Source organism: Fragaria vesca, linkage group LG7 (assembly GCF_000184155.1).
Source record: "Fragaria vesca subsp. vesca linkage group LG7, FraVesHawaii_1.0, whole genome shotgun sequence".
Lineage (NCBI taxonomy): Eukaryota > Viridiplantae > Streptophyta > Magnoliopsida > Rosales > Rosaceae > Fragaria > Fragaria vesca.
This window is the reverse complement of record NC_020497.1, coordinates 6,586,812-6,600,380: the sequence shown is the minus strand read 5'-3', so window position 1 is coordinate 6,600,380 and position 13,569 is coordinate 6,586,812. Positions and strand designations below refer to the sequence as shown.

Below are 13,569 nucleotides of genomic sequence, written 5' to 3'. Positions count from 1 at the left end.
AAGTTTCTGCAGTTTTTTTTTCAAAAACCAGCAACTTTAGCCGACGATATTTAAAGGTTTATTCGTCGGCTATAGTATTTTTAAATTTTTTTATAAGGTTTAGCCGACGAATTATGGCATATTTTGTCGGCTATAGTTATTTTTAAAATTTTTTTATAAGGTTTAGCCGACGAAACAGACTATATTTCGTCGGCTATAGTTATTTTTTAAAATTTTTTATAAGGTTTAGCCAACGAAACAGACTATATTTCGTCGGCTATAGTTATTTTTTTAAATTTTTTTATAAGGTTTAGCTGACGAAACATACTATATTTCGTCGGCTATAGTCTGGGAAAAATTTTTTTATTACAGACTTTAGCCTACGAATATTTTAATTGTTTCGTCGGCTAAAGTTTGGAAAAAAAACCGACGACATGTTTTTCGTCAGCTAAACTGCGGGACTATAGTCGACAAAATTTTTTTTTTCGTCGGCTAAAGTCATCACAGACGACCTTTTCCTGACGAAATCTTAGCCGACGAATTAAGCTAACTGGTCGGCTAAAGTGCTTGTCCTGGTAGTGTTTTAAGGACAAAAAAGAAATTAATTGATTATCCAAATTTCCTTAAACTTGTTTTGTTTACTTTAATAATTTTCTAGATAAGTTCTCGGTCTTAAAAATTTAATTTGTTTTGTTCTATGCTAGAGTTAAAAATTTAATTTGTTCAATAATTCACTTCATAAGTTTCCAAAAATAAGTTTTTGTTTTTAATTTGTTTAATATTTCACATTATTAGTTTTTAAATATAAAGTTCTTTGTTTTTAATATTTTAAGGTGTATTACACATGCCTCTTTTCCTCATTTAACATATCAATCAAATGAGAAATTTTAAATATACACCCCTAATATCTTAATACACACACCTTGCTTAATACACCACCTATCAAGTTTTTCATTTCAGTATTATACTTAATACACATCCCAAACTGTCTAAAATACCCTTAATTTATGAAATATTCTATTATTTAATATAATTAATATATGTACTATTTGGTGCCTTTTTTTACATATTATTTCGTCTAATTTTTGCTAAAAAATTTTGACTATCATTGTTCAATGTATAATCAAATGATTATTGTTATATCCCAACTCTAAATCACCAATACAAATTTTCAAAATTCACAAGCTAGTAGCACTGTAGAAGTAAAGTAGCCAATAAACATAGCTAGCTAGTTATTTGATAAAACATGTCATGATAGATGTAGTACATGACAATATGATATGCAAGATTAAAATAAAGCTGATACAGATAAAATAAAATATAAAATAAAAAAGATAACCCAAATGAATTGTGGAGAAGAGTTGGGGTTAAGGGAGAAGACGTGCTTTCGACGATTTTAGGGTAGAAGATTGAAAAGAATACTTCTAGCGTGATTTTTTTTTTTAATAATAGATGTTTGTTTTGATCATTTAGCTTACCTATAAAATCTCAATAGAAACATAAAATAATAGAGGTGTGTATTAAAAGATTAGGAGTGTGTATTTAAAATTTCTCCAATCAAATTTGATTTGAAATATCAAATATTAAGGATGTGTATTAAGTTATTTGGAGTATGTATTTAAAATTTCTCTGATGAAAAATAAAGAAAATATGCTTTCTCATCGAAAAAAGAACAAAAAAAAATAGTAAACCAAAAAAAAAAAAGGAAAAAAAAGAGTAAAAGGCGCTGACTGAGGGGCATAATTGACACGTCAATTGTTCCGATTGGAACACCCAGGGGCAAAACAGTCACGTTGAACGTCTTTAAATAAAGGACATTGCGAGCCTAAACCCAACATCAACGACTCTCTCTCTCTCTGTTCTTTCTCTGAAAGCCCTTATTTTCAAAAACCTAACGAATCGATTTTCTTTCCCAAATTTCTCTACTTTCTCTCTCCGATCCCAATGTCGATCTCATCTGTCTCTTATTCCGGCGGGTTCGCGGCGTCGGAGCCGTCAATTTCAACGATGGCCTCCTCGCTGCCGTTGGGTACCCAGATCACATTCAACCCAACGGACTCACAACTCATGCAATTCCTTCTCCAAGACTTGGCCCCGGATTTCATCATCACCGATTGTGATCTCTTTGGCCACGAAGAGCCCTGGGCAATCTGGGACAAATATCTAGGGTTTCGAAACCAATTCAACCCAGACGAGCTTTATTTCTTCATGCCGGCCCTAAAGAAACTGAGCCCTAACGGCGGTTCGAGGATCAATCGAACAATTGGGGGTGGTAGTTGGACTCAGAAGGAGCCGTTCAAGATTGTGTGCGCTGATGAGGACGAGGGCAGGGCAATTGGGGTGAAGAGGAAGCTTAAATATCTGAACCAAGGTTCGGACCAAAATGCGCAATGGTGTTTGGATGAGTACACTAGTACTGTGGAGGGACACAAGTCATGTGCAATTTTTCGTCTCCGGCGAAACGAGCGGCAACACAAATCATTATCTGGTATTTGTGTTGAAGATTTCAATCAGACTCTACCATTAGGTATGAGGATTTTTTTCCGCCCTACGGAATCACAATTGATCAGGTATTTTATTGGTTTAAATATTGCTCCGGATTTTATTGTTTATGATTGTGATTTGTTTGGTCAGGAGGAGCCTTGGGAAATTTGGGAGAGGTACTCTGCGGCTTTTAACAAGCCTGACTTGTTGTACTTTTATGCATCCTCTATGAAGAGGCTGAGCTCCAAGGGGAGGGGTTGCAACTTTGATAGAAGAGTTGGGTCTGGAACATGGAACCAAAAGGAGGCTGCCAAATTTGTGTATGAAGATGTAGGGGAGGCCGATCAAGAAAGAAAGCCAAAGCGAATTGGGAAGAAGAGGAAACTCAGATATGTTAACGAAGGCTCTGTGCATCATGGGGAGTGGTATTTGGAGGAGTTCACAAGCCTTGTTGATGAGGGTGCAGTTTTGCTACTTCGACGAAATGAGAGGTACAAAGCACCATGTTTGTCAATATCATCAGACATTCCAAAAGAAAAGAAGAGGAAACGCCAACAAATTGATCAATTGGAGGATAAGAAGCCTAAAAGGAAAAAAGTTGTGAGACAACTAGACTTTTCTGATTCACTAAATAGGCAAGGCGAATCTGGTACCACTCCCACAGTGCACATTCAACAGCAGAAACCTGACAATGTTGATTATGTTCTCGAGTTCTTCAAGGATGTCGATACTGGATCATGGGAGTTTCCTTCTTTTGATGATTTTGTGATGGCCTGTCCTCCTGCACTTGAGGATTGTGATCTAGAGGCATTAGCATCCCTTGAGTTTCCTTCTCTGGATGAATTTTTCACGGCTTGTCCTCCTCCACTTGAGGATTGTGATCAAGAAGCATCAACATCCCTTGAGCTTCCTTCTCTCGTTGACCTGACTTCTCCTTCTCCTTCCGCTGGTGATCAACAAGCAATAGCAGCAGTTGACATTGATGATAATTTTATTCTTACGGGATCTTGCAATGATGATGATCTTGCAAAATGGGATTTTCCTATTGAGGAGAATTGTTCATTGACTTCCCTTAAGCTTCCTTCTCTCGATGACCTGACTTCTCCTTCTTCCGCTGGTGATCAACAAGCAACAGCAGCAGTTGACATTGATGATAATTTTAATCTTACGGGATCTTGCAATGATGATGATCTTGCAGCATTGGATTTTCCTATTGAGGAGTATTGTTCATTGACTTCCCTTCTGCAAGGAAATTGTGATGTAGATTTCAAGAAATGGAGCATGGAGACGTGTTTTGTGGATTTTGATGAACAAGCCTAATCACTGGGACCAAGTAATCACCACTGCAGCTGCCATATAGTAGTCGATATGTAGTGATTTAGTTGAATAGTCTGCTAAAGTGCTAATGTAATCTTCTATTTAGTTTCTACTATTGCTGTTGTAAATGTTGTAATTCAGTTTCATTGATAACATAAATGAATGTATATTTAGTTACCAGTTGTGTTTGCTGAGTACATGTTCTTTTGAAATTGTTATGAATAATGCCAAGACAAACTTATCAAAATCAATTTATCTCTTCTGAGTTCTGATAGCTCAAGTTAACCTTTCCTTTCGTCTTTTTTTTCCCTCATTACTACTGTGTTTTGTTGCATTCTCTTAGTGGCAACTAAACAGAAGCGTGCATCGGTGATAATGTGATATAACTCGTTGTGAGTTTGTGAGTGCTAATAGAGCCATGAAGTTAGAGCTAACATCCTGATTCCATCGTTCAAACTTGCATTTGCTCACGCTGATTACAGTGGTCTAAACTGAGGAAGTTTAAATCTTTCAAAAAGAACTGGATAAGAGTGAAATACTTGCCCTCTTTATACTTCATAATTCATATCATGTGTTACAATAATCATTATCTCACTCCGTTCAAAAAAAATAAAATAAATCATTATCACACATTATACAATAAAAACTGAGCATGTCTGAAGAGCAGCAGTCTATCTCCTGTGCATTGATGCATTGATCTTTCCATTTCTATAATTGAGGAATTCAATTAGATCCCAAGTCCTCATCCCATTGTTGAAGCTCTTCCCACTTCCTTTTGCTTAAGAAGGGCCTGGTTACGCTCAATACCTTCTGATAGTCTTCTAATTGTGGTGTTACCTGGTAAACATACAAGGACATGGACATACATCAGATACATGAGATCAAAATTGTTTCCATAGCATTTCATAGTCAAAAATAACAACAAAAATATCGTAACTTGATAAATATGCCACTGCTTAGCCTCATTCCGAGACCAGTGAGAAAAATTAGCAGCAACAAATAAAGTTTCTTTCATAAGGAAACCCAAAAAAAAAAAAAAGGTAATGTTCAATAAGCCAAATTTTGTTGGATTCTCGGAAAAGAGGGAAAAAGTTGTTTTGGACCTGAAAATTATACAGCGCACCCGGGTGCGCTGAATACGCTCTCGTAGTCACCTCAGGATGCAAAACTTTATTCACATGCAAGGCAGCAACGGTAATAGTCTTTACAAGCAGTAGTTCCATATATTCAACTTCATGTGTGGACTTTGGATTTGAGACATGAAAGTTGACAGTAACAAACTAATCACAGTATAACTTTTCAACAACTGATAATAGAAAATGCAAGATCCAAGCTGGCCAGGATATGAGCACACAGACCAAAATTCTCAGATAGTCAATAGTTCTCAAAATTATGTTAAAACTTACAGTCATTCATACACTTTCAGTCCAGGCTTTGCATGATTAAATCAGGCACAAGAAACTTAGTCGTGTTTCAGTCTTTTGCTGAGTGACTGCATGGCAGAGATACCACTTCCACTTTCTCCTGCCTCATCTGAATGTTCAATTGTGTGCTTAACTTTGTTACCTTGAACACTCGCTGACTTTTCAAATTCACAATGGAGGTCATCCATAGCCTTGTCAAAAGAGAAATTGCTGTTAGCTTGGTTCATTGTTTGGTTGAGATCTTCCACATCTTTTTTATCCACCACACGGATACCACACTTCTTCAGCTTCAAACACTTCTTGCTTTCCATAGAACAAAAGGTTTTGAATGAAAACTCTATCTCATAGAATCTTCCTTTCCAATAATTTCTAGGATCATAGTCTTTGAAAGATGCATATAGTAACCAAAGGTGATCTGACAGAACCTGGCCAACTTTATGATGAAAAAGCCCTTTTACAAGCAAAGAGGTCGACAATGATCCTTGTACTTTGGAAAGACATTTAATTCCACATGCATGACTACCTCCTGAATGATCAAGTTCAATGGAAGCTCGATTTTCTTCAGCTTCAAAAACAACACAGAGAGCAAACCCCACCGAGTTGTTACGGCTTGGTTTACAAGGTAGCTTCACAACAAGTGAATCTCCTGCAGTTTGATTAGTGAACCACTCGGGAATTTCGCTTCCAGGAGTAACAATATTGAAGCTGTGAATAATAAAAGGAAGGGTTCCCTGTAGCACATAAGAGTCACTATCAAACAGCTGAGAAAGAAAGAGAGAAACAGAGAAACTCAGAGAGAGAGAGAGAGAAAATACCTGTAGGAATCGCTTTAGCATTGAAAATGGTATGTTGTTGCCGCCTTGACTGTCAACCAATTTGTAACAATTCAGACATCTAAAGGAAAACCAACTCATTCTGCTCAGCTTTGGTGGATCAGGTAATATTTCTAAGCAAGAACAATCATCGGTTGTTACAGTAAGTTCTTCATTTGATGGGAGGTCTGGCAATAGCTGAAGCTTTTTGCAGCCTTCCAAGTTCAAAAAGGTAAGCTTAGAGAGCCATCTAATGCTTGCAGGAAGGTTGGCAAAATTGTTTCCCCCAAGATTTAATTCTTCTAAAGAGGACAAACAACCAATCTCATCTGGTATTGCTCCTTCACAAAAACTGCAGTCGCTTAAATCAAGTTTCCTCACAGTACACAGATCATTTAAAGAAGTCAGCACTAGAGCCCTCATAGGCTCGGGACAATTTCTTTGAAATGATCCAAAAGGGAGAAAAGAATGCCATGGTTTTGGTGCCGGGCCTTTACATCCGCGAAAAGATAACACCTCCAAGTTTTTCATAAGAACAATGGAGGATGGAAGCTCACTTAGTGCAGTTCCACTTAGATCAAGCTCCTTCAGGCATTCAATCTTCCCCAAGCTTTCAGGAAAATTAACAAGTTTTGAGCATCCAGACATATTGAGACTTTTAAGAGCTTTCAAGCTACAGATGCCACTAGGAAGACGCAAAAGACTTTTGCAATCTCTTAGATCAAGTGAAATAAGGCCAATCAAACATTCAACTGATGCAGGTGCTTCCACAATCGCTGTCCCATCTAAAGAAAGAATTGACAAATTTCTCATTGGTCCTAGAAATTCTGGAATAATCTTCAGTCTTGAGCAGCCTGAAAGAATAAAAACTTCAAGAGATTCCATTTGTACCTCACTCGGAAGACTCCTGATACTTTTACAACTTGTAAAGTTCAAAATTTTAAGCTTTTTCAGAAATGCAATAGATGAGTGAATTTCAACTACATTTGTGCAGCCTTCAAGAACCAATCTCTCAAGATTCAGAATGCCGCTGAAATCTGGGGTCTTGATCAAATTTTCGGAGAAACTAAGATCAATGTACTTCAAGTTACCCATGTCCTGTACATAATTACAAATGATAGAATGATCGGTTCCTGTAAACCTCATATATAAATATATATATATATATATATATTCAAATAAAAATATTGAACACTGCCATTCATTCAACTGGGTGTTACCTTTTTCCCATTCCAAAGATGATCAACTTTGCTATGACGCAAACTAAGTTCCGTGAGTTTGTCCGGTTGAAAAGTTGGCGGGAGAAATTTCAAAGGATATGAACTCCATTCCAGAAATCTCAAGGAATTAGACAGATACTTGGGGCCTGGAGATAGGTTCAAATTATGAATTTGGAGCAACTTTAGTTTAGACATCTTAGAGAAAGTTTCAGGATTTAAGTATGCTTGTTCAACTTCAGGCACACATAGGACTATTCCTTCAATTGCTTCTGTTCCCTAATACATAAGAACACAGGAAACATTAATTCCATAATCATGCATATATATATATATGTACATGTGTGTGTGTTGTCCGAAGAAATTATGATGTTGTTCATAAACTAATTGTACTTACAGTATTCTTCATGAACACATGAAAGATGTCCTTATCAAGCCACAATCGGCTCCGTTGACCAGGCTCTTCATAAGATTCTTGACGAACAATTTCCCATCCCATTCCTTGTATCAGATCATGCATCATCAGGTAGTCATCTAAAATAGTTAAGAGAGATTTCTCCACTAGAATGTCTATCACAATACGAGAGGCAAAGCCACAACTATCCAGTATTTCAATTACTCGCTCCTTGTACTTGCCCATATGGAAGCATGCCACATCTAGAAAAACTCTCTTTTCCATCTCATCTAATCCATCGTAACTTATCTTGAGCGTCTCAAAAATGGTCTTATTCGGAGTTTTCTTTAGTTTATCCAACGTACTGATCCAAGCATCAATACCTCTCTTATACAGAGAAGATCCAAGAGTTTTCAGAGCTAATGGAAGGCCTCCAGAATATTCTATAAAACATTTGGACAGTTCCAGATAATCTTCTTCTGGATGACACTTCTTAAAGGCTTTCCATGAAAAGAGCTGAAGAGCTTGATCGTCAGTTAATCGCTGGAGCTGGTACAGTTTCTCTATACCATGTTCGATTAGCAGACGTTCATCTCTTGTTGTAATGATAATTCTGCTCCCTGGACCAAACCAATCTTTATTTCCTGCCAACATTTCAAGTTGATGTAATTGATCCACATCATCCAGAACAAGAAGAACCTTTTTATTACATAAGAGATTCTTTGTCATAGCAGCTCCACTGTAAGCATCACAGACTTGTGCAACGTTTTCCTTTAAAACAAGGGAAATAAGTTGTTTTTGTAGATGAACTATACCGCGTATTGCTGATTGCTGTCCAACATTAGCAAGAAAGCAACTAACCTCATAGTTACAGGAAATTCTCTCATAAACTAATCTCGCTATTGTTGTCTTGCCCACCCCACCCATCCCCCATATCCCTAAAAAGCGAATATCAGTTATGCTAGTAAATAAAAGCAAGTCTATATACTCTAATCTAGACCCAATTCCGAACAAGTTCTCTGTCGAATCTAACAATGTGAATGTGGGATGCACTATTCTGGATACTGAGTCTACAATTTCTTTGATAAGCTCAGTCTCATACCTATAAGCAATAAAAAAATACGTAGTCATCAATAGAACATGAATTTAGGCACAAAATTCAAGTATTCATAAGTTTCTGACACTGTAAATGATGTTATATGAATAAGGTCCAGTACGTTACCTATCTTGTGAAGTAGTCCATCCAGCAACATTGCTCACATTTGTCAAAGCAGCTCTCCAGCAAAGCACCTTGTTCATGTCTCCCTTAAAGTCCTGCTCATGTTTAGTGAAGGCTTTGGCGAAAGGCCCGGTTTGTTTTCGAACATCAGAAGGTTCAACATGATAAAAGACAGGCCAAAGTCCCATTCGGGATCCTAGGATCATATCAAGTTCATCCAAGCACCAGGTGGAGGAAGCATAGTTTGGAGAGAGAACAACAATGGCAAACCTCGAGTCTTTAATGGCAGTATAGAGCTCTGCAGAGATGGATGACCCCCTCTCAATTCCAAGGTCATCCCGGAAAGTCCTGATTCCTCGCCACAACAGTTGGTGATAGAGATGGTCTGTGAAAGTGGTTCGGGTGTCTTCCCCTCTGAAACTCAAAAACACATCGTACTTCCAATGCGGAGGAACATAGGATTCCCAAGCCCAGAACTCATCGTCTTCCATCATTTTCAGTCGAAACGGAAAGAGAAAGAGAAAGTGGATCTGAAAATGGAGGTCTTGGTCTACTCTTTCTAAGGTGTGTGTGAAACTGAGCTGAAGACTAAAGAATGAATAGTCATAGTCGTCCAAAGAGGTGCATGGAATAAGTTTGGTTGACTCTCCTATATCAGCTCGTAGTTACAGAGCTAGAACCCATGTGGGAAACTCCTTGTTTAATGGGACACCATGTCCCATCTGCTTCAATTTTCTTTTGTGCTCATATATTTACATATAAAGAGATACATCAAATGCATGAGATGGGAATGGATTTTCATAGCATTTAGCAGTTAGAGGGAACATCAAGTAACTCTTATCCTAGATTCCTAATGACCAGAAGAAGGCCACAACCAGCAGGTAGCCAAGTTCGAGATCATCTTTGGTGGTTTACAGGAACCACTCGAGTTGAATGAACAACCTAACTGAACATCAGTGCCTGAAGATTTAGTTGTCTACACTCTACCGGGCATTAAAATGACCAAATATAAATAAAGGCATTGCAGAAGATTATAAACAATATATGACTCTGAGTATCTGAGGACATACTCTTGCAATTGTGGTGCAACTCATCATAACAGCTATAAAGCAAGACTAGCTGAACCTATGTCAAAGAATAATATATACCAGAAGAGGTAAGGTTATGAACCTTTCCTGTTCAAATTTCCTAAAACAGTCGCCGTGAAGTGATAAGCAGACTGAATGATCACATTAACCAAACATTAAATAGCAAAGGGACCAAATGAGAATGCATTGCATAACATAGTTGTTATCCCATACCTATAACACAGGTTCATCTCCCCACCAGAACTGTCTCAGAAGAAGCCATTGATCCGACTCTTGAGGAAGCTTGAAATGGTATCCAGTGCTATAAGTTTGGGTTGACGTTGTTTGAAGGTTCGTGCAGATAGAACTCAATTAAAACAGAATACAACTGTTGCATTTCAAGTCTCCCCAAGTGCAGGAATAATGGTTTGTCTTCAACCTCTAGGGTGCTTACCACGGTTTATTCTCTTCTTTTTGTAGATCTTATGGTTCTTGTCCCTTGCTTCTTGTTTTTACATTTTTTTTTTGTTCTGATTGTAGTAACTGGATAAAATGGATTTGTTTTTGGATTATATTTTCAGGATTGGTCATTTTCTGTGGAACTATCCTGATGCACTGTGTGAAGACTGTTGAAGAAGTGAAACACTAATTAACATCTAGTTGTTTTGTTTCCTCTGTATTCATTTAACTTTTGCCTTTCAGGGCCATTGATTTTGAAGGGAATTACCATCAGTTATATAGAACTATTGACCCTTTGTACAGCCTAGTAACTAAGACTAGATACAGCAATAATCTACACAAACTTAAGTTTGTATCCTTACTCTTCTGATAACTATTTTGAACAACAGAAAAGAAAACACCATTATGACAAAGGACATCTACTTAGGGACAAGCTGGATACAATGTTTTACCATCTGACCGGTTTTTTCTTAAAAGGATTGATGGTCGTTTGGAACCCAGTTATAAATGTAACCAACAGCCAAGCAAGTTATATCTTTCTAGAAGACTAGAAGGGGTTAATCGCTATCTCTAACAGTTTAGAGCGTTTTTCATGCTTCTACAAATTACTAAGTTCTAAATAACCCAGAATAGACGGTCACAAAAGGTAGTGTCACTAGCTATATATACAAGCTGTTCTTGCCTTCGTGGCATGAACATGATACATGAACCACAGAGTTGGTGACCATAATAGAAAACACACTGCTTCTTGGTGATGACATAGACCAAAATATACACCATTAGGATGTAATTCACACCTTCCAAACTCTTCAAAGATATGGACAAGAAGGATCATAGTTAGCGAAAGCTAGTTATTGCAGATACCTGTAGGATCTGCATTCTTAATAATCCATGGGTGTTCCATGATCTTTTGAAGAGAGAGCCTCTTTGAGGTGTCCTTCACCAGAAGCTGCACAGAGTTAAATTGAAGGTAATGGAAACAAATACCACCAAGGCACCAACTACTGGAATTTCAATCACAGACCTTTCATTCAGAACACAGTCATGAACAAACTTACCTTGGTGATGAGATCTTTGGCTTCAGCAGAAACTTGAGGGGTGGCAGGGAAGCTCAGGTCAACCTTCACTATCCTGCATCAAATTCAAGCTCGTTATCCCATATATGGTTCAGATCGTGCTAATCAAAACAGATAGACAAAGTTCTTATGTCATACCTCTGAAATGTGTCTTTCTGACTTTCGGCCTCAAAGGGAGGAACACCAAAGAGAAACTCATAGCAAAGAACGCCCAAGGTCCAGTTATCAACTGCGTAGTCATGAGCTTTGTTCTGCACCAGTTCTGGAGCTAAGTAATCCAGAGTTCCACACATGGTGTGTCTCTTGTTTTTCGACTGTACTGACCAGCCAAAGTCGGCAATTTTCAATCGACCCTGCAAAAACCAGATTGTAATCAATTAGCTAAACATAGTTCCATGAAAGGTTCCCAACGAGTTCAATGATAAATACATAAGCAAGTGCAGGCCGATAAACCAAATATTTATCAAACACAAGACCGCTATCCGCTGATCTCAATCATCCTGAAAATGTAAACGGATAACATCGTACAATATAAAAAAAAAATTGAAATTAACACTTTGCAAGAACAAGGTCAAAGGAACACTTTGCTCAAAACTGTTTCTCAAACACAAAAAAGGGAACTACAAATGTCAACAATAAGAGGTTCAGAACATACATTGACAAAAACAGGCGTAGTTTGCATTAAGGGAACAAATGAACATCACATTCTAGTCAAGTTTTACTCAAAAGCAAATTCTTAGATCTGTTTCCTCTTTTACCCAAAGGACTACAATCAGCATCTGAAGTATTTTGAGTAAAGAAATAAAACTCTAAGCATATAATATTGCTTATACTATTTGGGATTATGAAATGGCAACATTGATGGACATATTTCAGCATACAAGTAAAGAGCAAAATCTTCCTACTTCTAATATAATCCATATACCAGAATCCAGAGCTAAAAAAAGTACAAAATCAACAGCACAGTTGAATAGGGCAAAGCTTAAACATACCTCATGATCAAGCAACAAGTTTTCCGGCTTTATGTCCCTATGAATCACATCTTTCTCATGACAATACACCAAAGCTTGCGCCAAGCTCAATATATACTACCCACCCCACAAACACAAAAACACTTATCAATTTCCCAAAACACAGAAAACATAAACACAATCAGAAAATGGGTTCTGGGTTTTAGAGACAACTTACAGTGGCGGCTCGTTTCTCAGTGAGGCAAGTATTCTCCCTCAAAAGCCCGTAAAGCTCGCCGCCATGAGCATACTCGAGAATCAAGAAGATGCGCTCCTCATCATGAAACCAGCCATAGAGACGCAGAATGTTTGGGTGCCTCAGACTGGTCTGAATCTCCATCTCTCTCCTCAGCTGGTGGTGAATGTTGTACTTCTCTATCTGCTTCTTGAACAAAACCTTCAATGCGACGACGTATTTGCTCTGTAAAACCCTAAAATTATTCAAAACCCTTGCTCTTTTTTTTTTCAATTGAAAATTTTCCCCAAATTGGATTTGGGGATTTTGGGGATTCGATTACCTTGACTTCCCGGGCCACGTAGACCCGACCGAACTTGCCTCTGCCCAGCGGCTTTCCGATCTCGAAGTCGTTCAGGGACCACTTTCGGGTTTCCGGCGACTCTTCTGGGTTTTCGGGTGTGGTATCTCTCTCCGCCGAATCGCCTCTGTTTAGGGTTTTCTGGGGTTCTGGGTTTTCGGGTTCGGGTTCGGGTTTCCTCTTTGCCATGGTAGATCGAAATGGGGGTTCTGGGTTTTTGAAATTTTGCTGAACCGCGAAAACTGAAATGTGACAAATGGCTCTGAGGTAGCTACCCGGGCTTAAATACCCACCTAGAATTACCGGCGATTGTTTACTTGTGGGGTTAAATTTTGGTTTTTTACCTTCTTGGTTTTACCAGAGAATCTCTCCGTGACAGTCATTTTTTATTCTTCTGTTCAGGCCAGTCATTTCCTCTAGCCTTGGTAATAGTAAAAGTTTATCTGTAAATATTATGTTCAAACTGCTTTTACCTCGTTAGGTTTAGTACTACTGGTCATTGAAGCTCAAAAAACTGGAGCCTTTTAGTGAAAAGAACGTTCCAGGAGAAATAGTAAACCCTAAATCACAAAAAG

The 13,569-nt window shown here is 38.0% G+C and overlaps 2 protein-coding genes across 2 annotated transcripts; both read right to left on the bottom strand.

Moving 5' to 3' along the window:
- Positions 1-5,242: 5,242 nt before the first annotated feature.
- LOC101295181 (TMV resistance protein N-like) lies at positions 5,243-9,340 on the bottom strand. Its single transcript, XM_004308397.1, has 6 exons — positions 8,850-9,340; positions 7,631-8,729; positions 7,237-7,512; positions 6,770-7,114; positions 6,020-6,616; positions 5,243-5,935 (listed from the first exon to the last, which is right to left on the bottom strand). The coding sequence occupies exons 1-6, from the start codon at positions 9,338-9,340 to the stop codon at positions 5,243-5,245; spliced, it is 3,501 nt and encodes a 1,166-aa protein (XP_004308445.1).
- Positions 9,341-11,219: 1,879 nt separating this feature from the next.
- LOC101294897 (serine/threonine-protein kinase Aurora-3-like) lies at positions 11,220-13,183 on the bottom strand. The gene is made up of 6 exons (XM_004308396.1): positions 12,977-13,183; positions 12,637-12,879; positions 12,441-12,536; positions 11,587-11,801; positions 11,431-11,503; positions 11,220-11,321 (listed from the first exon to the last, which is right to left on the bottom strand). The coding sequence occupies exons 1-6, from the start codon at positions 13,181-13,183 to the stop codon at positions 11,220-11,222; spliced, it is 936 nt and encodes a 311-aa protein (XP_004308444.1).
- Between the last annotated feature and the right edge of the window lie 386 nt (positions 13,184-13,569).

What these genes read in the sequence shown, in the direction of transcription:
- LOC101295181 (XM_004308397.1), bottom strand. Translation starts at nt 9,340, where the DNA reads ATGATGGAAGACGATGAGTTCTGGGCTTGGGAATCCTATGTTCCTCCG. An exon ending in TGGACTACTTCACAAGATAG is followed by an intron (nt 8,730 to 8,849) that starts GTAACGTACTGG and finishes TATTGCTTATAG; the next exon opens with GTATGAGACTGAGCTTATCA. An exon ending in ATCTTTGGAATGGGAAAAAG is followed by an intron (nt 7,115 to 7,236) that starts GTAACACCCAGT and finishes AATTATGTACAG; the next exon opens with GACATGGGTAACTTGAAGTA.
- LOC101294897 (XM_004308396.1), bottom strand. Translation starts at nt 13,183, where the DNA reads ATGGCAAAGAGGAAACCCGAACCCGAACCCGAAAACCCAGAACCCCAG. An exon ending in ACGTGGCCCGGGAAGTCAAG is followed by an intron (nt 12,880 to 12,976) that starts GTAATCGAATCC and finishes AGGGTTTTACAG; the next exon opens with AGCAAATACGTCGTCGCATT. An exon ending in CTGAGAAACGAGCCGCCACT is followed by an intron (nt 12,537 to 12,636) that starts GTAAGTTGTCTC and finishes TGGGGTGGGTAG; the next exon opens with TATATATTGAGCTTGGCGCA.